This window comes from Channa argus, chromosome 10 (assembly GCF_033026475.1).
Source record: "Channa argus isolate prfri chromosome 10, Channa argus male v1.0, whole genome shotgun sequence".
Taxonomy (NCBI): Eukaryota; Metazoa; Chordata; class Actinopteri; order Anabantiformes; family Channidae; genus Channa; species Channa argus.
Window position 1 is genome coordinate 17,802,557 of NC_090206.1, and position 26,305 is coordinate 17,828,861.

The following is a 26,305-nucleotide window of genomic DNA, read 5'->3' on the forward strand; positions in this document are numbered from 1 at the left end:
TTGAGGGTCACAGGGCCCCACTTCTCAGGTCTACACCACTAAAGTGACTGTTTAGTGACAACACATAAAAAAGGGGTTGTGTGGAAGTCTGTGGTGAAGGGGTTTGTGTCTTTTTTTAGATTATATTAGATTCACCTTTATTGTCATTACACATGTACAAGTACAATGCAACGAAATGCAGTTTAGGTCTAACCAGGAGTGCAATAGCAGCCAAAGCAGGATATCCAGTTATTGCATAAATAAATAAGTTAGTATTTAACAGTATTTTGTAGATGGATATGTACATAAATAGAAATTTAAGGAAAATTGATATATACAATGATGTACAAGGCTGTGGTGAGCTATAAACAGAAGTAAGAATATAACGATAAATAAGGCTATGATGGACTATGGTGGAAGGATATGGTCTTGAGGTTATGACCAAAGGTGGTCAATTCATCAGGTGTCACTTTAACACTTTAGGCACTTAAATATATGTACCCAAATTGAAACGCTTCATCCATGCATCATCAAGTATTTTACCATTTTCTTTACATTTGTAGATCTACTGTGGGCTATGTGATCAAATCTGAGTACAAAATGTTGCAGTAGGGTGAAGTTCAAAACTGTTTCCTTTACAGGATATGCTTTTGTATGCATAGTTTAAAACATACAAATTTATGGTCATTCTTGATGATTTTTTTCACAAAGAGGGATGTAGAAATGTGCTGCCTTATTGTTGTTCTATGGCTAAGCTCGATAAGAAAACTTGTTGTACTTCTAGTGCCTGCTTACAGTTCTCACAATTCACAGCAAGAAATGCAACCTTTCCTGTTTATTGCCTGATAAACAAAACAAAAAAAAAAAAACACAAGTTGACTTATTTTAGTCATGTACAGTAGGGTGGTGGTTTGATTGGTGCTTTTGTCCAAGGAAAGAATATAATCAATGTAACAAAATAAAACAAATGACTTCAGGGGCGGTGGAACAAATAATGCGAGCGATGGGATCGGGCAGGGTCTGATAAGTTTTTTCCTGCGGTTACTCCTAGTGTCACGGACACTAACTTCAAACGATCCAAATGATTTAAGCCATACCTTCAACAAAAAGGGGCTGCCAGCACCACTGTGGGTAAAGAATAGTGTGAGGAAGAAAGATCTACACAGCTGGCGTAGATACAAAAGCAGGAAAGCATGAATCTCATCTCATACCTTCCCTTCTTTCATCTACTTCCTAAGCTTCATAAGCTGGTATTTTGATTCCTGGATTCTTGGCAAGCAGCCCTGCTTGCAATTCAAAGAGTTTTCAACAAGAGCATCTGTTTAGGTATTATCATAAACCTGCATGCACCCCCACTCTCCACCTCCCCCTCTCTCTCTCTCTCTTTCCTCGGCCGTGTGCACTTCCATGTTTGTGGAAGGAGGGGGTTGCTGATGGTAGGGGGGCTTTTCCATGACCCACAGAGTCAATGATACATAAGCCACATGACCAAGTAGCGTCTTTATCCAAGGCAAACGGGTCTCGCAAACACATACACACACGCACACCGACAGAAAGACCTGCAAACTGACTTTCAGCAAATTCACAACTGAACTTGGCTCACACTGCCATTTATCTGACAGAGGAAAAGAACACACACACACACACACACACACCTCTGTGGGAGAGCTCAGATAAAGACGTGCCTTCAGTCTTAGAGTGGCGCTGTCACACACTGATATACAAATACGCATCTAGACAAATACACAGACACAGCCAGGGAGCCACCACTCACTACACACACATTCCCACAAACTGACACACTCACATCTCACAAAAACACACACACAGGGGACCAAACAGTCTCTCTCTCTCCTTTTCTTGCTCGCTCAGCTGCTCTCCCTTTCTCTCTCTCTCTCTCTTTCTCTCTCTCTCTGTGTGTGTCTTTCTCTCTCTCTCTCTCTCCCTCCCATCCACACACACACAAACCACTACAGTATATCAGCGAGTGACTAGCGGAGAGCCAGAGGGGAGTGCAGAAATGAATGTGAAGATCCTCACGCTGGTGATTGTGCTCTTGGTGTCTCTGTTGTGCTCTGCCAGTGCTGGTAAGTACAGGAGCGGCCAGCCTTGTTGCCGGTCGTCTCCCTTTGCTTTCTATTTCTCTCTGTTTGCCTTGGGCTGCAGGCAGCTGTAGTTGATCAGTTACCCAGCATGGTTAGCCTTGTGTGGGCTCTAAAAGGCAGGAATATCAGCACCTGGCTGTATACAGTACTGCACTGCAGTGGTTATACTGTCTGTTCTGTACTGCCATGGCTTTTATGGTAAACTTCAGCATAAATTGATCATTTAGCTCTCTGCCTCACCTTTCTATAAGCTTTTAAGACTTGGATATAAAATAAGATGTTTTAATTAGTGGACATTCATGTATGGAGCTATTTCTGAGTGATAGAAAGGCTGGATGGATGTATGGGTGAGTGTTCAGGCTGTTATGAAATGTAAGATATGCATGCATACAATGTGTGAGGTGGAGTGAAGCTGATTAATTTATGGCTTGATGTCTTCCATCTGACCCAAGTGCTGTATGATTATTACATGACTGTGATTGTGCAGCAGAGCAGCACAGCACCTATAGATGCATGCGTACCTCCCGTGGTGATGATAATGAGGACTGTAATTGTTGTACGCATCGATGAGGGGAACACAGATCCCAGATGCATGAATTGTCTCTGGAGGTGCTCAGGCTTGATGCCTTGTCACAGTAAATTTCCGTAAAGTGCTGCTGCATCTCTGGAGCCATTGTTGAACTAGATATCGATTACAATATGGACCTATAATGTCTGATATTTTAAACAAACACAGAGACGCAGAACAACTGTACACTGGCAGGGCACATTCTCTCTAATGGCTCATGGGAGAAAAATGGGTTCGGAGAAATGTGAGGGGGGGGGAGTAGTTTAGAGACCGAAGGGCGGTCTGCAGATGTGATGCAGGTAACATTGTGGTGTGAAAAAACAACACTTAGGCCTGTGTAAATGTCTGGACCATTCTTGGTATTATCACATGCCCACCAACTACTGAGGTTTGGAATCTGTGTTCATATTAAATACTGTATCTAAGGAATTTGTTCATATGTTGTAAGATATAGATGGTTTAATATGTGGCACAGACTTTGATTTTAAGATGAACTAAATCTGAGGGATATAGGCCTACTGTTAGATACTGTACAGGCTATTTATGTTGCTAGCTGTTTTATAGAGTCTGCTTTTTAAGATGCTGTTAAGACTTTATCATTGAAAGATGCTGTCCACTCAGTGTATCGATCCATGGCCACAGCACTCACAGCTCCCATGCTTCCCAGCACATTTGTTACAGCGACATGCTATTTTTGTCTAAGGCTCTCTGCACATGAGTAAATGGGAAGCAATTATCTAGCATCATGGTCAGTGTCGTTTTTCACGCTCTGCGTGTGGCTAAGCATGCTCTACGCCTGAGAGCCCACCAAGCTATGCCGGTGACAAGGAAATCGAGGTTGCTGTGCCTTGGGCTTTCATGGGAGCCAATCCTTCTCAGCGTTGTTCAAGTCATGCTGCTTATGTGGCTCTCTGTTCCCTGGATGCTACTGTAGTATCAGAGCTCCACTGACAGAAAGGAAGAGAGAGAAAGAGAGTGAAAGAGAGGAAGGGATGCAAGTGTGTTGCAGCGGTGATGGGTGTGGGGAGGGATGCTAGCTGGAGTATGTCTGCGTAGCACAAGCCTCTGCTACAGTATGCACTGTCGCGGGAAGGTGTCGGAAGAGGCTCTGCATGTAGGCAGTGGGTGTGAAGCCTTTCATCTTGAGACAAACGCTTTTCCAGTTCAGTGGGCTTTCTCTCTCTCTTTCTCTCTCTCGCTCTCTCTCAGGCATCTGTGTGTGTACATGTGTGTCTGAGAAAATAAGAAAAACACAGAGAGTGAGACAGACAGTGTGTATGTGTGTGTGTGTGTGTGTGTGTGTGTGTGTGTGTGTGTGTGTGTGTGTGTGTGTGTGTGGGTGTGGAAGAAATGGATATAGAACTAAATCTGAGTGATGTAGGGTGGGGAAATGTGGATGACAGTGTGGCTTTATATTCATATAAGCAAGTCCTAGTGCAACAGGCATTCACCTCAAAAACCTAATGCTGCTTACAATATTCATTCAGCACACTAAAAGAGCTGCTGTGGGCCTTCTCTATGTAATATTATCATCCTTTAGCAACACACTTCAATTACCCATCCTTGAAAAGCACTCTGGTTCAGGAGTGGGCTCCAGCTTTAGACATGTGGTATCCATAATTCATCCCGAGGCCGATCCCTCTTCCTCCCCGTATAACTCTTAAGACCACTATATAAAAACTCCTCATTCTCAAAACATTCACTGTCACAGCCTCTTAAGAGATATCAAAGCTTCAGTTTTTTCCACCATGGAAACAGCCTGCTAATCCCCACTGAGAGACACACAGGATAAAAACAATAGCAGCTGGCTCAGACCCACACTTGCCCCCTCCCCACACACACACACACAGAAGGTGTAATTGTTAAACCAGGGTTGAACAGGTGAGGCAGTTGTGAGTGTGAGCAGGGCACAGGGCCCAGATTATCTGGCAGAGAAATCATCTTCTTGGGGGTGATTTTATGAGAGCTGTCAGCAGCGCTATTATTCCCTATTAAACTTTGATGTATTGTTGGGGTTGTCTGTTCTGTGGTATCAGTGTGAACATAGCCTGTACTGTAGTCGGCTTTGTTTAGATGTTCAACCAAGTGCTACAGGTCAAAGTACAGCATAAAATACACAGACCCACTAATTGAGGGTACCCGGATGCATAAAACGCAGCCTAACTAGGTCTCATTACTTAGTTAAGCAACATCTACAGATCAAAACCAATCATAACCAGGAAGCTTTAAATCATAAACCTAGGATGCCTAATGTAAAGAAGGTGTTTGTGCCTGTGGATGTGATTACTGTGGCCGTGGAGAGAATCAGAAGCTTATAAACTGTTCCAGATGTCCAGGCATAACTTAATAAGAGTGGGCAAACAGTTTTGTCAAAGGGGGTGCAGTGCAAAGGTCATTACAGGGTTACGGAGAATCACAGAACCTTTTTTTTGCTTTTTTAGGCCTGTGAGCTTCTGAGCTTCCAGCTGGGTTTATGTCTCACACAAATTACAAAACACACACAGTGTCAAAGGAAATCCATCTCAAAAGGAGCTTAGATCATGCAGCATTACAAGGAGATAGAGCCAGCAGCTTGCAGCATCAGTCCCCCCACACACACCCAGACACACACACACACTAAACAGTCCATGAGTTGTGTTTGGGATGTGAGTAAAGAATGATTTGTTATCCTCTTGTTAATTTTGTCTTGTTTATAGTCTGTGGGCTTTACCAGTAGCACTAAAACTGTTATTATAATCTACATGTTACATATCCTGCTTGGTTTTGTTTAGGGTTTTGGTCTCTGAAATCTAAATGAAATCTAAAAATGATATAAATTTGTAAGCTGTCAGAGATTTTGCCTGGGTAGTATTTATCCTGTGGTAGTTAACCCTTTAATGTTTCTTAATATATTTATATCATATTGTTTAAACTGCAATTCGAAGCAACCAAACTAGAATTATATTGTGTATTTCCCCTGTAATAACTCCAACTTGGTGACATATCAACAAAGTGTTACAGACTCATATACGGTTATAAATGGTAGAACATCTGTATAGAATTCAATATTAATACTAATACAATTCATTTTTACAATCCATATAAAACATCCTATCGTTTGTCCTCTGATTCTGAAATATGATATGGGAACTTTGAATGTATTGAAATTGCTGTATTAACCAAAAACAATTATTGCTTTTGGGATTATATGATCTATTGAGAATTTCACAGTCAAAGCATGCTAATTATGTAGTTCTAGGTTTTAATGATTTTCTATGCTGAGCTAATTCACACTTGTATAATATCACCCAACATGGGCCTGTTGAATGGCACTCGATTGCTCTGGAGTGGGTGGGCGTTAAGAAAAGGTTTTAAAGAAAAATCGTATTTCATTTGGTAGGGATATAAGACTAACCTTTGGGCTAATGCTCCCTAGAGAGCTCAACTGTTGAAGATTTTGGCATATGAGACTGCTGGTCTGCTGTAATGTAATTCAGAACCCTTTGAATGAATGAATCTACTCACTTAGATCTTCCCTTGAGAGCAAATGCACTGAAGGAAAAAGTAAAGAGGGAGTAAAAGACGAGCCAAGGGACTGAAAAATAAAAGGGCAGAGAGGAAGAGAGACTATCTGGGAGCTGAGAGGTTCTGTAAGCTTTCTCTGGTGGAGGAAGTCAGTTACATCTAAAAACTCACAGCTGGTGATCTGGTTTATCATTGCGGACTTCATGTGTTGGATAGTGACACTTCCTGGTTGTAAAGGATAAATTAATTCAGCTAAATATGCTAAGTTCCTTGTAAAATAAATACAGACTCCATTCTGATTTTCTATTCATACATCTGTTGTTGTCCACACCCTTTTTGAGTTTCCATACCTTAAGGTAAATGCTTGGGCATAGTCTGGTGGGGGTGTAGAAGGGGTTCCTGTGCTAACCAGAGCTCATGTGATCACCAGACTCTAACCTCAGGCCTGGGGCACTCGTTACAACTTAATTAGAGCCAGATATTTTTTAAAAAACTGCTCTGTTTTCCACCAATATTAGTGTGATTTATTACTCTCTTTGTTAACATTGTTACATTTATAGCGTCTGTCCCAGCAGATCAGATTCCTGATCAAGATCTGAGTGGACATTTTTATTAACAGTCTGCCAGACCACAGAATAAATATTGCTGTCTTTAGAAGTGCAGGTGCTTTAATTATTTTCATGCTCAATTTGTAGGAAGCCACAATGGAAAAAATATGACTTTTGTATATTGCTTTTGTGAAGGAAATTCATACTTCAGCTGAAAATGTATTTAAAAGAAGTAGGGAATTACCGTCACGAATGTCGTAACTCTATAGGCACTATAAGATCAGTGAGATTTCAAATATGGCTAGTTGTAGCTAGGTCAAGCAAAGGATTTATTTGCTGTGAGGATGGCAGTGTGGATCAGGGCTGTAGATAGTGTACAGGGATACAGTGGGTACAGACCCACTGGGGTCTGCCTACACTCAAAGCCTGAGGCAACAGGATATGCATGTGCTGCTTCTCAGAGTATCATAGGAAGTTGAGATGTACCTCATGTGTACCTCATGTTTCCGCCTTAAATTAAATGCTCGAAAATGGATTTTGAAAAACTTTTTCTATCTTCCACCCAACCGAGTTTCTTTTGTGACAAACTCGAAATCTGCATTATTCATCACAATCATTCTGTCTTTGATCACAAATGTTATTTTCCATGAGAAACAGTTTAAGAAATACAGGTCTACGCTTACTTGTTGATCAATCAAATGTTCAGCCACTGATTAACAGCATGAATTCCCCCACAGTTTCCTGCATCACTACAGGGGCCCCATGCTGTGTCCACATCTCATCCACTAAGGCTGCCCTGCACTCAGGGCCCCTGAACATGAGCAGATGTTAGTAAAAAATAGAAGAGCAAAACCATATATGGAATGTATAAACATGCATTTACACCAGGCAAACAGTGTATTCTAAAGGTCTGTGTGAGTGCTAATAAACACAAAACTCCGGATCAGACGCAGCACAGTGCAGCTGAACCCACCAGTAAGTCTTTACAGGTTTTATTCCTTCTCTAAATGTGTCACGTACTTGCTTACTATATAGTCTCATTACAAAGACTTTATCCAAAAATTTCTGCACACCATGTGCTGCACCCTAGATTATTATAAAAAATATGCAACAATATGTTGTAAGGTAGAGTTTGTATTTGACATACAGTTTATACAGAAAACTGCTACATGTTAAAAGAAACATATCTACTATCCAAACAGCTACAATGACATTTTAAAACATGTCTCTTTAAATAAATGTAGACATTATTTACAATAATTATTTTTATCTTAGGACTACCAAACAGTCAACTATTCAAACACCAGTTTTACCATTAGACTTGACTGCTGTCACACCATTCAATTGGGCATTATCAGGTCGTACCAGCCCATAAATAGGGTTTGGTAGGTAGCCTTCTAATGGTCTGATGATACACCTTCCCCTTCTAATGATACACCTGTAGTTAATGACTTCTCAATTATGTTTTGAAAATGTCAGAATAATTCGACTATGTGTTTAGGATTTATGTCATAGTGGGTGATGGAGTCATACTTGGAGTGCATTGTATAAAGAAGTGGTTTTAATGTTTTGGCTACCCTCATTCAAATTCATTCAAATAGGGTGGCCAAAATGTTTGATCCTCCTCATTATATATTGCATTCCAGTAAGACTTAAAAAGCGAGAAATTATAACCTTGTAAAGCTAAAATTCATGACAGTGCTGCTGTTTAGGATTGCCTTTGATAGTATAGGTGTACCTCAGAAAGTGGCCGGTGAGTGTATTTTAAGACATGCATTGGCTTAGGGAGGATGGATGGATGTATTGGATGGGTATAATTCAAAGCAGTGGATACAGCAGTTTGCTACCATGATCTTTTATTTTCACATCCAAACTGGAAAACTCTTAAATCACTTCTATTCGTTATTGTGTACTGTCCTCCAGTCCCTTATTCAGAGCTTTTGACAGAATGTTCAGGTTTAGTTCAGATCTATCTGATTTAGTACTTAGTACAAATAAAGTCATTATGGTGGGTGACTTTAACATCCATATAAATGCTGACAGTAACTGCATTAAAACAGCATTTCACTCCTTATTAGATTCTATTGGTTTGGGTAGTCACACCTTAGACGTTGTCCTTAAATTCGTCATTGAAACTGACAGTATTTCCTCGTAATTATATTTTGTCTGACAATTTTCTGATAACATTTCAATTTAAAATAATGGACTATAAAGCAGTTAGAAATAAATTCCGCTACACCAGGTGGTTAAGTGAAAAGGCTGTGAACAAATTTAAGGAAACAATTCTTTCATCATGTGCATCACCATTTGTCAATACAATGGAGAGGAGCCATTGATAGCATAACCAGTTGATTATCTTGTTGGTAATTCTGTAGCCTCATTACGTACAATACTTAATACTGTTGTCCCTCTTAAAAAGAAGGCAGTAAACTAGAAAAGGTGATTTCCATGGTATAGTTTACAAACTTGCAACTTAAAGCAGGCAACACGAAAGTTAGAAAGGAAGTGGCATTACACTATTTTAGAAAAATCCGGTTTAGCCTGGAAAAACTGTTTAAATATACAAAAACAGCCCTCTGTAATGCCAGAACAGCATATTATTCATCATTAATAGGGGATAATAAGAACAACAGTTCTCCAGTTTTCTGTAACCAGCCTGACTAAGAGCCAGAGTTCTGCTGAGACTAGTATTCCCTTAATTCTGAGCAGTAATGACTTCATGACTTCTTTAGAAATAAAATTGCAGCTATTGCAGAAATAATTCATCAGATCCCCCTTCCAAATATTACAGATAGATCTACATGTACAACAGTGCTAGAATCATCAATAAGGCCCCAATACCTCTGCTGTACCTATAGATCTCTCTGAGCTAACTTAAAAAATTACCTAATCTAAACTAACAACGTGTCTTCTAAACCCTATTCTATCTAAACTACCTAAGTTATGTAACATGCTACTGTAATAAGGTAACTGTACTCAAACTGCTACCTAAAGACATCTTTCTTGACCCAGGTGATTTAGCCAATTACAGTGCAATATCCATATCTCCCTTTCATAAAATTATGCAACCACCTGCACAGGAATAATTTGTTTGAAGACTTTTAGTCAGGATTTAGAGTTCATCATAGTACAGAAACAGAACTGATAAAATTCACCAATGATCTTCTCTTGGCTTCAAATAATTTGCCAGTCTCTATACTTGTTCTGTTAGATCTTTGTGCTTAGTCTGAAACCATTAATCACATCCTTTCATTACAGAGACTTGAACATAGAATTGGGATTGAGAGATCTGCACTAGGTCGGTTTAAATCTTATCTATCAGATAGATTCTAATTTGTTAATGTCAATAATGAAACCTCCATGTACACAAATGTTAGTTATAGAGTTTTCACAAGGTTCTGTGTTAGGACCGATACTTTTTAACTTTTTAAACGCCTCCTTTAGGCAACATAATTAGAAAAAACTCTGTAAGTTCCATTCCTATGCTAATGATACCCAGTTATATCTATCTATGAAACCAGATGAAAAAAAAATAAATTACTCAAGCTTCTGGCATGCCTAAAAGACCTAAAGGCCTGAATCTCCAACCGTTTTCTACATCTAAACTCAAGACAAAACTGAAGTCATAGTGTTTAGGCCTAAAAATCTCAGAAATATGATGTCCAAACATATCATTACTCTAGATGGCATAAGTCTGTACTCCAGTAACTCCTCCAGTACTACTGCAAGGAACCTTGGAGTTATTTTTGACCAGGATTTGTCCTTTACCTTACATATAAAACAAATCTCTAGAAAAGCCTTCTTCCACCTACGGAACTACCTACTTTCAGGATGCCCCAGTAACTCCCTAAAAAGCCTACAACTAATCCAAAATGCTGCAGCAAGAGTGCTGACTGGAATTGGCAAGACAGATCATATTTCACCTTCACTAGCTTCTCTCCATTGGCTTCCCATAAAATCTACAATAGAATTTAAAACCCTGCTTCCTATAAACCCTGCTCAATAAAGCTCTAAACGGTCAATCTCCCTCATATGTAAAAGACCTCATGGTGTCATATCATGCCAATAGACCACTTCGATCTCAGAATTGCAGGCCTACTTGTGGTTTCCAGAATGTTCCAATGTTAGAGTGGGAGGCAGAGTCAGTGGTTATCAAGCTCCTCTCCTGTGGAACCAGCTCCCAGTTCAGATTCGGGAAGCAGACACCCTCTTTATATTTAAGTCTTGGCTTAAAACCTTCCTCTTTGATAAAGCTTATAGTTAGTTATAGTTATGCTACTATAGGTTTAGACTGCTGGGGGACCCACCCCCTGATGCTGAGCTCTTTTACTCGTCTCATCCCTATCTCCTCTCCTCTCACCCCACGTGATATTAACTTAGTGCTTTTTTTTCTCCCGTAGTTGTCTTTCTCCTTCTCTGTCTCCATCTCTGTCTCTGTCCCTATCTGCAGGTGTCCCCAGCTTTGGAGCTGTGTGTTTTCTAGGACGCAGCTACTGGTCCTACCAAACTGCCCAATGCTTTGCTGTTGCTTTTTCTTGCTCTTTTCTTTTCTCTTTCCACTTTCCCTTCACCCCAACCAGTCAAGGCAGATGGCTTGCCACTCTGCGCCTGGTTCTGTCTGAGGATTTTTTCCGTTAAAGGGAGGTCTGCCTCCTCACTGTAGCCTAGGGCTTGCCCAAGGGGGATTTGTTGGGTTTACTTTATACATCTTTATAGTCTTGACTTTATTCTATGAAGTGCCTAGAGAGGACTTTGTTGTGAATTGGCGCTATATAAATAATTGTATAATAATAAATATGAATTGCGTTGTCAGTCAGCATTCCATTGTCATAGCGTAAAACAGTTTTTACTGAATCCAGGGAACAAGACCTTGTGTGAATTAATCTGTCCATTCCAGTGTCAGATGTAATGTTGTGTTTTTGTTTTTTAGTTTGGTTGAGAGGTAACCCAGTCTGATGCAATGTTGCTAGTTTCATTTATTAGTACTGTATGTAATGCTGGGAGATATGGAGATGTGCTGGTCCCCTGAGGCATTAAAAACCGCAGCAAACCCTATGCAGTGATGTTTCCCTAGCTCTGCCTATCTTGCTCCCACTTCTGAAATGGGAAAAGGCACACAGCTTCACAGTATTTGGTGGGTTGACACAGGAGAGGGAGGGGCTGGTTTACACATCTGATTAGCATGCCCATGGAAACGGATGGTTGGAGGATCCCTTTGCCCTTGACACACAATCTCTAGAGATCGGGGCAACGGCTGGTACAGTATCTACTTTACCTGCCATGCACAAAGATTTAGCCCACCACTGTTAATGGAAACAGCAGGAGCAGCATCTCTCCTGATCCTGACCTCAGACGTTTTGACACACATGCAGGAAATGTGTGAAAAGACATCTTTCTTTTGAAATATTGTATGTTTGCACTGCTCATATTCAGCCCCAACCTGTAATAACCTTGTAGCCACAAATTCACCCCTTCAACTGGAGTGGGATTGTGATTAAACCAACAGGCAGTCAAGTGGTGAGGGGAGTTAGTGGCTTCATTAACTGGCTCTATGCTTCTGCAGGCCCTTTGAACTTACAACACTCTGATCATAAAAGAGACCGCAGTCTCACACCTCATCATTTCATACACTCTCTAATTCAGGAGCATATATAGCACCACACTTCACAGATGGCTGACTGATTCAAAGAGATATCTGCAGAAAGCCAGAAACTGGAGGGTTGTGCAGTTTGTTCTTAATTTGTTCTGAACCTTCAGTGAGATTCAGGATGGGGGGGCTTTTAGAGTAGGCAGGACAAGAGGTTAAGTTTAAAAGATGCAGTAATGGGTACAACTTTTTATGCACTTTGGTATACGGAGATTTGGTATATGGAGCTTGTACAGACAAAGCCATCCTTCAGCTCAGCCACAAGCCTACTATTATCACAATAAAACAATGCTGCATATCAAACAGTCCCTGACAAAAATAAAAGAAAGTGCTCACAACCAAAACCAACCCCCTCCACTCCTTACCCCTCGAGAGGAACACTCAGAGGCCATGAGCAGTTGCCACAGAGGATGTTGAAAACATCACAGACAGAGTCAGAGAGCTGACTGTGAATTCAGACTGTGCAAAGAAATTTGTAAATCAAGAACCTGGTCGATTTCAGCTGACAATGTCATTCTTTTTGCTCCAAACTGAGCGCCTTTCATGGTGGCTGCCATGGTAACGAGGTCTGAAAGTCGACAAGCAATTGGTACCAGTTTCTGCCAAGTCCCAGACTTACTGGTAGGCATGCGATAAGCAGCAGTTCTGACACTAAATGTTGGATTGTGAATGCTGAACAACAAAGGACAGCCTCCTTAGTCAGGCACCATTCCATATGTGCAGGACGAATGTGTGGGGATGCTATCAGGCAGCATGCAAATCCCCAGGACACAGAAACAGTTCTGGGCCTTTGTCTAGGTTAAGAGAAGGTTTGGCTTCAATATAGCACAATTAACACTTCTCATCCTTGCCTAAATAATCCTGATCCCCTAATGTGCTTATGCAGTGGGAAGCATCATTGGCCATGACATGTCTGGTTGTGTGGGTTAGTGTGTCTGTGGTAATGGCATGCTATAGAGGGATTCATTAGCTAAAGCTACTCTGCTTTTAGTGAATGAAGGAAGGAGGCAGACGATGGAGACAGGCCTGTTCCTCCAACGTCATGGTTATAACCATGGCTACACACACACCAGGGTATTTATTCTTTCTCTCTCCCACTAACACAAATATTCTTCTGTTTTCCACAAGGATTACACACATACTTAATCATTTGCAAATACCTCTCAAAGACACAAATAATTAAAATGCTTACTTTTACCTAAAAGAGAATGAACGTAAAGCTGCAGCTGATGGGGAAGTAATTAGTTTGGCAAGTATTTGCATATAAACCAACAAGTAATAGACCATTTATTTTAAATCCCGATGATGGTACTAATTACAGAGTTCAAGAATCATCAAAGATACTACATCGTACCCTGCACACATGTACCACCACATTTCACACAAATCCATTGAGTAGGTATGCGACATTACATTAAAAACTACAACTATTAACATAATATTGGTGATAAAGGAAAAGTCATCAAGTTCTGTCCTCTGGGTGAGTTGAATATCTGCTCTAATAAATGCTCTAATTCTTTGTTACAGATGTTAAAAGAGACGTTAAAATATGTGTTTGGAAGTGTAAAACATTTGAATTGCTGGGGAAAGGTCAACAGGAAAGGCACTCATGTGAGTGCACTTAATTCTTTGGGCAACATGATTGTTGAAAAGATCAGCATCAGCTATGAAAGAAACTACTGAAGGCATAGAGCTAGTTTTTGCTATCAAAACATGAAGTATAGTAATATTGCAATTATCACTGGGGGCATATACAGGGATTATCTGTACTGTATTGTATTGACACATTCTCATTCCTCTCGCTGTTTGTTGACACATTAAGATTCATCTTTATGTACTACAGTGAGCAAAATTTGTGACACAGAGGCATCTGATAAGTGATGTAGGGGCGGAAAAGAAAGAAGATTGACTATTTTTGAGAAGCTCTGCCAACCATGAAAATGGATCAATAAGATTGCTCGCACTTCATAATCCGTGTGACTGTAAATGATGAGCATGACGAGTAAACATACAGATACGATAGAGAGGACAGCAAGTCAATTTGCACTGACAGAGAAACTCAAACACAGCAAGGATTCAATCGCTGTGGCCATGCTTAGATGTGGATGTTTACATCTGAAGTAACAGCTTCTAAACTATTTTCACAGCCCTCTGCAAGCTTGCTCTACATCTTCTATAGTTGGACTCACTATCAGAGAGGGAAATTATAGAGACCAAAGTGTTGTCAGTTCAATCTCTCATAGTGGCAGAAAAAATACTCTGCTGTGGCTGCATTTACAAGTGTAGACATTTGTTTATGCGGTCATTTTGGCAGTCAATACATACAAATCAGCTTTACAACAATTAATAAGAAGCTCTGGCCCATTTGCCTGGTCACTGTGTTGCTTTATTGACACAGCTCTTTGATGTACAGTTTGCTCTTGCCAGTCCTTAGGGCAGCTGCTGAACTTGGCATTATACCAGAGGACAAACATCTCTCTTCTCCGACTGAAGTACTGAAAGATCTATATCTCTCCAGGCTCCACTGATGGACTGTTTCAGAATCAACAGGGATAAGCTGTCAGTTTTCCACTTTCCGCTGGGCCATTATAAGATGAAGAGCCAGCCATTTGAAAAAGACAACATAATAGATATCACCTTTGGAGTTGGTGGTGAAGCTAGGGTGGGGAATTAGACTGCAGTCAGCCAGATATTCATCATCAGTCTGGACACTGGCCAGTGCGTGACACTGTCAACCATTCCTGTCTTTTCCTCTATCACTTTTCTCCTTCATTTTTCTTTGTTGGGGAGGTGGCAGTGACAGAAACACCAGTCACAGCAATAACCAGGCATTCCTGAAATTCCACCGTTTATTACTCTTTAATTGGGGAATTACCAAGTGGGGAAAGAAGGGCTCACATTTGGTCCAAAGAGGGCAAAACCAGGGCTCCAGGTCATTGAACATGGAGATAAGATGCCTATTGTTATGAGACATATGTTATTCTGCCATTTTACTCTTTTACCAACTGAACATAAACATGGGAATCTCTCATGGGAAAAGATCAAATGGGATACTACAGAGACTGGATCCAATTTCTAAGCAATAAGATAGCTGAGATATCTTTGTTCGGAGAGAGGAAATATACATTATCTAATGATAAAACTACCACTGCAACAATCAAAAGATCTTGTGCAAATGCAAATAATTCTATACTGTATTTAATCTATATATATTTCACTACATATGGGTAGAGATTACAAAGCTAGCTGTTACTGTACAGTACGTCAAACTGTCAAACTGAGATGCTTTCCCTACAGGCTGCAAGAGTTAATCTATATGTACTGCCAGAGTCATCACTGGGGCCTAGCTTATTTTTAGCAGCTTTCATTACACTTTTCTGTCCTGTAGCTCGATTGGATGGGTTGAGAATTGTCAGGAGAATCACAGGATGTTCTCCCTCCAAACCCCAGTGCCAAGCAGTGGCTGACAGCTTGCTATAGCAAGAGACATCTAAATTGTCTCATTATGGACTTGGGTTATGACAGCCTGAGCCACGAAGAGACGAATGGAAGATGAGTTGTCTAAGCTGAAGCACAATTACTTCAGCATCCTGCACTGCAGCGTGTATACGAATGTGTGCATTGTAAGTGAGTGTGACACCATGCATGTGTTTGCATCACGTTAAACTGGCCCATCAATATTGCATCAGCTGCAGTTGTGTGTTGTGCATTATGGTAGTTACTCCAGGTGTCACTGACACATCTAAGATGATTTAAGATGTCAGTATGCTTTAACCCAACCCTCTCCTCCACGCATTTCCAACACTGGAGTTACTGGAGTAACTTTTCAAAACACATGAACCACCAGTCATGCTCAATTCTTCTGTTAAGAGTGCAGTTGATAACATACTGTAAACAAGATTTTAAATTCTGTCTTGAGCTCTTTTGTTTGTTATATCAACAATTTCATGTGAATTTCCTTAAAGAGATTCTCTTCACGCACTATGCACTGCTTTTGACAATTTTAATGAACAACAACAGCCATGAAAAACAACTTCTTCCTATAGATGATGACAAAACAGTTTATTTCTTACTGACACCTTTAAATTCAGGGAATCAATCACCCTACAACCCACAAATTACTTTTGTTAGTCTCAAAATATTAAAAATACTAAATATTTAACCCCAACTTAGCTAAATGTCTTCAGAAGCTCTCTCATTCACTGTGCATCTGGAAAAACAACAAAAGGCTAACATGCAGATTAGTGCTCTTAGGGGCAAATATCAACTTTAGATGGGGAAATATGCTGCAAATGAATTAGTCCACTTTTCATCCACAAATATAGTGTTTAATGTGCTTTTACAAGAAGATTAGTGCAGAAATGGAACTTGATATGTCTGGCATTTCAGTGATATGCATTGAAAACATTCAACAAGCTGTCTAACTCAGTCAAGAACGTCATCCCTGTTTAGTCCTGAAGGCTAGAAATTTTTCTGTTTCCTCTTTTCAATGGAAGTTGTTCTTTTAAAGATGTCTTCAATATATCACTGCTGAAGGTCATTAATTAGGAAATGCTGCACTGGGACTTTGTCTGCCCTCTAATGTTGTTCTCAATTCTGTTGGCCTGTATTGAAACTCAGTCAGCTATTGCAGTAGAAAAGGTTTCTTTAACAGGCGGCAGGTTTTAAAGACATTTTTAATATTTCTTTCAGGTGATATCCTTACAGCTGTGTCTTGCTCATTTTACAGGCTGTAATATTATCACTCTTTCACAACTAGATGCCACTAACTGATGAAAATAAACCTTAAAGAAGCAGGGAAATGATCATGGTACTGCAAGCTGCAGCTGTATCAGTATACTCTGTATAGTGTTTCCCCAGTATACTGCTCAATATACATCTTGCTACCTCTGCAGTCGGCTGCCTGACTTATCAGTTAAGCTGTATTCTCATTGTTCTCTTGGGAATTCTAAAAATGGTGTCACTGTCTCTGAGGAGAAGAGGCAGGAATGTCATGACCCCATGTGAGTGATGCTGAACAGCTTATTGGTGGAAAATACCCAATGGGAATTTGCAGTTCCTTTTGAGAAAAGGTACTAGTTTGGTTTTAAAGAAGTCCTAGAAATGCCAAAGGAATCACAGAATAAAATATCAATTCATAATAAAACATTTTAAAGGGGCACTCCACCAATATTACCAACAAATTTGGTAAAGCTTCCAATTTTGGTTATCTCAGTTTAGCTTTGAGACTGAAAATGTGGAGTTTAAAATACATTTTTATTTAGGAAAGCAGGGAGGGTCTAATGAACGGTGCTATTGAGCGAAAAATGGCCAATCTTTTCAGAGTCCGACCTATATTGCAGATGTTGATGTTAAAATGTTAAAAGCCTCCACAGACTTTTCTCTTGTAAACCTTGTAAACTCTCTTGTAAACCCAAAATCTTTTCAGCAATGCAATACTATGTACAATTAATTTCTCACTAATATTCAAAAATACTCACTAAAGTGATACCTTTACAATATGTCATCCCTCATATGTTGAACCAATTTTAAACACTGAAATAAAATGTTCTGCTTTGCTTTTACTTAAGTTTTACTGGACTAAAGACCTGGGAATAGTGTGAAGGATCACACATGTAAAATATCTCATTAGAAGCAAAGATCTGCTGAGAAACATTGAAAAAAAAATTGATCTCTGGGAGGTGGTCTTTCAGTTTACAATAGGTTGAAAGGTCATTGAGACACATGAGGCAGACCTAACCATTTGGGAAAGAGGGGCTTAAGGGGATCAGGCCACACTTATTGAGGGATGACTGAGAACATCTGGGATCACTCTCAAACACACACATGCTTACACAAATCTAAGACATTCACACACGTTTTGTGAAAGACACTGTGGTATTAAACTTATCTCTAATCTTGGATCAAACACTGCAACAGGATGCACCTCTACAAGGTGCTGGTGCTATGTGGTGCTTGTAATCTTGAGAAGGAGTGAGAGAGACATGAAACATGAGGCTTTGAATTTTTCACTTAAGCCAGACTTCAACTATCTGCAGCAGTTTGGTTTCTCCAAACTGACTTTATAAACTAATATGCTGGGTGGGCTTAAAGAGGACCCCCCACAAATATACACTTATCTGTAAATGTCTCCTTTTTCCTCATCCATTACCAAGTGATCCCAATGTGGAACTTTTGCTTAGGCACTGATGGACTTGGCCCATAATCAGAGGCCAATTTTGGAGATCTAACTGGTGTCCCCTCTGTGTGTATGTGTGTGTGCCCACCAGGTCCCATGGCCTCCACGGAGCATGGCAGAGAGCTGGAAGAGACAGCTACTGTTAGAAAAATGGTCCAGCAAAACCCTTCGAGGGGCGGTCAGACCCACAGACCAGCCGGCTGGAAGAGGAGACGCCCACGGCCCCGTCTTTCCCACAAGGGGCCCATGCCATTCTAAAGCAAGGTGGGTTTATAGCAGTGAAGAGTGAAGATGTGTTTGGTAGAACGTGCAATCAGACTCGTGATGAAACCGTCACTGTAACATAGTAAAAAGCTTCTACCCACATGGGATTCTCCGACACGTCAGAGATACACATTTCTCAAGTAATAATAAGTAAAGTCACTTCCCAATAGATTAACTCATAACTGCTGCTTTTTTATGTTGTGCCAATGTTCAGTCAATGCTCTGTGCTAAAATAAAAGTCGTAAAACACTTTGTTTGGCAAAATCAATTGGATGTTATCAATGACACATGGGAAATTCACATTCCTACAGCAATACTGGAAACTCCTAATGACTAAAGGTGGACAGTAGGAGACAATAACATTTGTTAAAGGAACCTCTGAATTGATTCAACCAGCATAAATCTTTTCCCACCATCCAAGTTATGCATTTAAAACCGGTTTTACCAAAGATAATATTTTGTTAAGTTGGATTTCCGAGCTGTAATGCTTTTCATCACATGACTGTTTAACTTGTTGTCAAGTAAAACAAGGTATTGTGAGAAAACTCGAAAATCAGGGATAATATTTGACCTCTCACCTTCTCACTGTTTCATTTTCTATTCTCAACCAAAGCAAACTCTGTGTTTCTGTAAAAACAGATCATAGTTCATAAAGAAACATACTATCTCTAATTAAACAATATCATCAAATTTACAGTATCTACAGACTAAACTTTCCATTTTTTTGTCTAATTATGTTTTAATGTTGCTGTAAATAGAAGGCAAATTGTGACCCTACCTTAAGATGCACAGGACCCATTCACATGGCTCTCGAAGACTCTTTGAGAGACAGGGAATCTTGACAAAACACAATATCCCAGCATGAGGTGCTGACCCTACACACTGACCTGTAAAGATCCGGAATAAATTACTGCCATAGTGAGAGAAGACTTAAGCCAGAAAGTATCAAGGCATGGGTAATCACTTTTCATCAAAAGGATCAAAGTCATCAATGTTTGGCAGCTCTATTCTCTAAAGTAGTCAAAGAAGTTTTACAATCTATGGCAAATTATGAATTATTACTGTTTTGTTATTTTTGGACAAGGTCATGCTTCCTTTGGCTTTTATTATGGGACTCCAGTGTCTCGCAACAAAGGTGAAAACAATAAGTAAGGTCCAAGCCAGGGCAGGCTAAACTTGTAGGACGTCTTTTCTTAGTCTGGCAATAAAAAGTGAGAATCCTCTCTGTGAACTGAGTGTTCAGAGTTAGTCAGTGCCAGAATCATCAGGAAGTTGTGAAACTCTGTAAAAGCGAATGGCTCAGTGAATCACTATGCTGCCTCTGCAAACACCACTTTAACCACAACGCCCTGCTGGACTTCTTTTTCTTGTTCACTGTCCACACATTTCATTCTGGCAAAGTTCATAGTTCCCCTCATTCAAGGATTTTTGCATATGCCATGCCAAACTACCCCAACCTGACCAGAGCTGGAATCAGACAGGTCATAAGCAGCAATTGAGTGACGATACTACCAACTTTTACTCTATAAATCATCAAAAAGATATTAAGAGTCTTCACAGCCTGACTGGAAAAGTAAAGTGTTCCACAACATCCACCAAACAGGCTTCTAATGCATTATCATAAAATGCTTTCTTCTTCCTGTTTCCTGGTTTCTTCTTGAGTTTGAGTTGATGATAGGCAAAACACCTCTGGAAGAAGCTGGGGATGTATTTTGTTCTTATAAAACTAGAGTTCAAAGGACACATCCAGCTGTGGACAAAGTAGACTTGTAAGCAGACTATCTGTGTATGTCATTATTGGCCTTAAAATTAAGTACTGCACTTTTAAAATAAATATTAGAAAAAGACGATTGTCCTGATATCAAACACCCTCCAGCCATTTAGAATCATATCCTTATTTCAATGTAAAAAGCAGATTGTATTTATCCTCTAAGACACCTGAAGCAAAGTTTGAGTTTTCATTATTGCACATTCCAGATGTAAGCGACTCTGAGAAGACAGATGGCGACCCAGGTCATCCTATTTGAGCATCTGAGTAGATCCAGATCCAACTGTGCTATTACAACTCTTGTAAGCAATGTCAGTGACAGTCTAAAAGACGACAAGGATATTACAGATTTAAGGCCGTAGGCAATTTCTGAAAACCGCTTGAGATTCTGACTGTGAGAAACTCAGTAAATGAGTCTTCTAAAGAGTTTTCCATCAAAACAATGTGTAGAAAGTCTGCAACGTCTCGCCTACACTTCAGGGGATGCTGCACTGAGATCATACCATGGACCCAACAAGCATAAAGAATTACAACAACAATACAACACACCTGAGATTAGATACACCATACATCAGCTCTTGAGGGATTGCATGACTACAGAAATATGCCATCTTAAAAAAAAGGTATAGCTTTTATCACTGAATGAACCATGTTGTCATGCAACAAAGCTTACAGCATCTAAGATCTTGGGAAATAACCACAGGACAGGGGGAGATAAAAGATCAGGGAAGATAATAGATTGTCAAGAAGTGAGCCAGTGGCCTCAAGCACTGTATAAAGTTGGGCTTGTGTTCCACAGTGAGATGTACAATATTTTTTTCACTCCCTGCCACATTTTTCCACCAAAGACCATAAAATCAGATTGGCACATGCCCAATTTAGCGTTTTAGTTGTTTAAGTGCAAGATAATTAAGGGAATGGCACAACGAGAGCTCCAGTACAAAATCCCTGAGGGGCATGCATATTGGAGAAAAAACTGAAATGTCTGTGTAAAACAACAAAAAACAATGCACACTGACATGTCTTTTTCTGCATTTTCTGTTTTGTAGGCACTACTTTGAGCGCCCTCCCCCAGGTTCTGATTTCTATGCTCTTCCTTTGCCTTGGGGGGCCTTGCAAAGAAGGGCCTACGCTTGCCCAGCCTGAAGAGTGATGTCCATAGCACCTGCTGGTTCTTCAAGCAACTCTGTCCACACAAAAAAAAAATCAGGACAAGCCGCTCACCCTTAGCTCTTGGAGGAACTGGGGACGGGGAAGGGGAGGGGAGGGTGGTGTTGAGCCCGAACTACAGTATCAGACTCTATTTCTCTCTCTCTCTTTCCATTTCACTCTCCCTCACTATGTTTTCTCCCCAAATTGTTTCCTTTTTTATTTTCCTATCATTTGCTTAACAGAGCCCAATCATAGCGATCTCCCTGAGCGTTTCACACACTTTGCATGACATGTGGTGGAGAGGGAGCCCGGTCAAAACAATATGAGTCTTAAAGCATCTGTCACTTCTCCATAGTGTGGTATTCCCATCTCTCAGATTCAAGGTTACTACAGCCACTGATCTCTTTGCCATGTAGCTACTTAACGGCTTTACTAGCAGGAGAGGGCGCTAACATGTAGAAGGGCAGTGTCAGTTTTAATAGTTGACAATAGCAAATATAAAGTTCACATATGGATGTCTGCTGCGAAAAGGAATCCTAGCTTTCATGTTCCAAATAGAAGAACAAGAGAGTCACTTTAGAATGACTTTATAACCATCGCTTAATTATCATTATTAATGGTGCTTCTAATGACAGTATGTCCACATGCAAAGTAAAGTTGGACTGAAAAGAGAGCACATATTGTCAAAACAATCTATTTAAGTGACAGAATAATTCCTTCATTTAGAAGATTCTTTAATCCAAAGCTATTTTGGTGTTTCTCCTTAACACCTTGAAGGGGGTTTACTGAAGCGCTCAAGGTTACTGTAACATGTTCCACCTTGAATGAGTCCTTTGACCCCAAATCCCAATCCTATCTCCAATCCCCAGCCTTCTCACCACACTGCTGCTCTGCGCAGCTCCTCTACACGACTGTTAACTGGCACGGGCGGTCCGCTCCACCAACAGGCCGCCTTGCCTTTTAATGAAGTGCCAAATAATAACCTTCTCCACAATGCTGCCAGGAAAGAAGGAAAGAAAGGTTAGGGAAAACACATTACCTCTTGTTTGAAGTCTTGATACACTGACACATTATGCATTTTAAATTTCTGCAAAGAGAAATCCCACAGAGACAATGTTAGCAAGGAGGACAAGTTAAATTAGACCAAAAAGAAAAAAAGTCTCAAAGCAAACATTAGCACAGTTAATATGCCACCAGGATCAGCCTTTTATCCGTTTTAATATTCAGCATACGGCTGGTTTCACCCTTTGACAGATATTTTGCTATGCCTTTTCATCATACTGGAATATATTACTGTTTGTTTATTTCTGTGTTTAGGTAGTTTTATTTCCTTTTTTTTTCTCAGGGTTCTGTGATAGAGGCTTGTACTAGAGCAGTCTATTTTGTGCATTTATTTAAAAAAAAACACAAACATACAGTACATTTAAAGCTTATATGAACATATTTTCGTATACTGTATCTTTACTCTCACTGTATGTATTCACCAATATAGCCATGTATCAAAATTCAGTTCTTTGTAGTCATCAACCCTTTTCTACATTATGTAGGGTACAGTTGCCTTTATAGTCTGCCCTTCCACAGCACAGGTGGTCGTGGCTTTGATCATTACACTCATTAAATCCCGGAGTTAATCTTTCTCAGATGGATCTCCCCAAGGCTGGCCGGGGCCACTTCGTCTGACCTCGTTGTTAAATATGCTTAGATAGAAACCACACCCTTCCCCCTTTCCAATCTTAAAACCCCTGGTGATTCAGTGCGTTACCGTGTCACATTAGGACTGTAACCTGTAGAGCAGCCACCTCACAATCATTTATTGTGTGTTAGGTGTGTGATGCAACTTCCTAGTTTCTGTTTTATATGAGAATCGGAATTCAATCTAGTGCAATTCAATCAGCAAACACCTTACTTAAAGTAAAGTTTGACCAAATAAGCAACTGGCAGAACACCTTTTCCCTCTCGCCATGTCTCATGCAAATACTATAATAAAAGGCAGTCTTCTCAGTCACAGCAGGAGAAGCTTTTATTAAGAGAGCATCTAAAATCACAGTGGTAATCCACCTAGCATAGCTCACCTTGATTAAAAATGTATTAAATCCTAGGGCACTGTGAAGAGTAATAATTTCAGTTCCACCATTATTTTTTCATACTCGCTCAGACAGAGATGTAGATTTCATTAATGATCCTCGGGAGTGAGACATGTATTATTGGGGAAGATATGAGCTGGGGATGGAAGTTCAAAGCCGCAGGACTTGAGATGCTGGAAGTAGACTTGGTCTTGACAAGGGGTTTAAATCCACATTTCCCCATTCCAGAAGTTACTATTTACGTTACGGAGTTTTGGAGCTCCGCAGTTACGGAGGCAAGCAAGGTCTGTATCCGCACTGCTCTTCATGAATGTATCCTCACCATCTGCACCAGCCATGCTGACCCTTCAGAGACCAGAGCAAACCAATGTTTATGTAAAGCACCCTTTTTAATGTAGGTTTGGTCATCCGTTGAATCCAAAAATCAAAAGCCAAATATCCCACTGATCCAAAGCCTCCAGTGTCAACAAGTCACAGCAAATACACATGGCTTTGCTCCAAGACTTCTCTGTATGGGTTTGCAGGGCTGCACTTTTGCAATTCCATTATGCTGCTGGAAAAATACACCCTAAGAACAAGAGTCTCTTGGTATGGAATGGTTTTCCAATGTATTGTGACAATTTTTGTCTGATTCTTGTGTAGCTGGTTGTCCAAAGCTTACTTTTTAAATACAGTGTGAAAAGCTGCATCTTTTGTGGATGTAACAAAAAAGAAAAGTAGTCTGCAGCACAATATGTCATGGACATGTAAAAGCTTTCAGGCATTCTTTTCTTGTAGATCATAACCCACAGCCCCCCCCCCCCCCCCCCCCCCAGCACATCAGGTTAATGGGTCTTTGTGGTGTGGAAGGACAAGCACATCCAGGCTCAAACTGAAATGGTAAACCAATACATTATGCTCGACGAGCAAAACCATTTTCCTTAATGGTCTTTTCCAGCAAAGCTTACACAAGAGAAACAGTTCCTATCCTCTCAATGTATTCTCTCCAGTCCCTCATTTTTGTGACCATCATAAGGCCTGAGTAATGTTCCTATGCACTTGTTCGCATGTTTTCCTAGTAGAACAATGTTTGTTCTGACAACTTGCCCCTTTGTGTTTAGTTCTTTTTGTCCAGATACATTTGGCTAGTAGTGCGTAAGGAGAGGGAATGAGCCAAGACTTAGATATGTGTTACTGGTAGAGACAAGTAAGAGCAAGCAGCAGGTTTTGAAAAATTAGCTTTGCCATTGGTCTCTGTTTTCCTGTAGCTATAGATGTAAGCCCCAAACAAAAAGAGGATTGGATAAACACTTGTGTTTTTTTCCTATTCTATCCTCTCAAATACAATTTACCTAAAATTAAAGTAAACCAAACTTTTCACTCATTCGGGAAATTGGAATGCAAGACATTCCATGGTTTTACCTTGTGAATCTCTAAGCCCATCGATCATGTCGGCCTTCAGAGTGGGTTTCTGCAGGATCAAGTGGCTGATATTTAATCCAATGCCTTCACACATTTCTACTGGCTGGGCAATCCAAAGGATAACTAGATTTTAACTCCCAAGGGAAATGACTATGATCTGTCATTATCTTCCCTTCTCAAAATGAGACTTCCCACACCCAGAATAACACAGGCCCCTCCTGTCTTGGTTGTGACACATTCTCCATCTACCCACTGTGTCCGAGATCAGCTACATTCAGAACAATCTGAGAAGAGATGCAGTCTGTAGGCTTACACACCATTACGACAGTGTTACTAGGTCACAAGCAAATTCCATATGAAAGACAATGTATTACTCCTAAAACTTATATTCTGTTTATGGTGTGTGCTCATATTACTCACCAGGCCAAATGTACAGTCCCTGTCTGTTTTGATGTTGAACTGGGCAAAAAGAAATGACATAAATAAATAAATAAAACAAGTGTATCAGAAATGGTTGAAATACTGTGTACATATTTGAATTTTTGGTTTCTAATTTATAAAAGATAAGCTTTAGCTCTTGGAGTACTTATTTTATTTTTTCCTTTCATGCGTAGCTTTGTGTTTTTATTTTCTATTTCTGTAAAGTGTGTAAATATATCTTTATGATAATAAGTAATATTAAAAATCTTATTTTAAGAAAACACTGTGTCATGTCTTTTTCAGCAAATGAATAGCTTACATTAATGCAAATCCAAGCAAATTAAAGAAACATTTGTAGAGATAACCCAGTCAAAACCACAAATATAAATCCCAACAATGTTCTAGAGGAAAGGTCAATTTCCAAAATTAGTATGACACATATATTTGTGTGAACCAAAATTAATTCTCTGGGTACAATAACAATCTGTCACAATACTGTTGAATTCCTCAATAGTTTTTGAGCCATATCACTAGATAAAAAAAATGTCAGCCTGCTGGCAGTGTTAAAATAAAAGGACGAACATTTTTATTCTCCTCTGGAAATCATGAAGTCTGTGCAAAATTTCAAATCAATCTATCCGACATTTGCTGAAATATTTTAGTTAAAACCAGCTGTCTAATGAATAA

At 40.0% G+C, this 26,305-nt stretch overlaps 1 protein-coding gene across 1 annotated transcript; it reads left to right on the forward strand.

Annotated features, from left to right (window-relative positions):
- Nucleotides 1–1,633: 1,633 nt before the first annotated feature.
- apln (apelin) lies at nt 1,634–25,899 on the forward strand. Its single transcript, XM_067518609.1, has 3 exons — nt 1,634–2,066; nt 18,621–18,793; nt 21,611–25,899. The coding sequence occupies exons 1-2, from the start codon at nt 2,000–2,002 to the stop codon at nt 18,785–18,787; spliced, it is 234 nt and encodes a 77-aa protein (XP_067374710.1). The 5' UTR covers nt 1,634–1,999; the 3' UTR covers nt 18,788–18,793; nt 21,611–25,899.
- The last annotated feature ends 406 nt before the right edge of the window (nt 25,900–26,305 follow it).

What these genes read in the sequence shown, in the direction of transcription:
- apln (XM_067518609.1), top strand. Translation starts at nt 2,000, where the DNA reads ATGAATGTGAAGATCCTCACGCTGGTGATTGTGCTCTTGGTGTCTCTG. An exon ending in GTTGTGCTCTGCCAGTGCTG is followed by an intron (nt 2,067 to 18,620) that starts GTAAGTACAGGA and finishes TGTGCCCACCAG; the next exon opens with GTCCCATGGCCTCCACGGAG.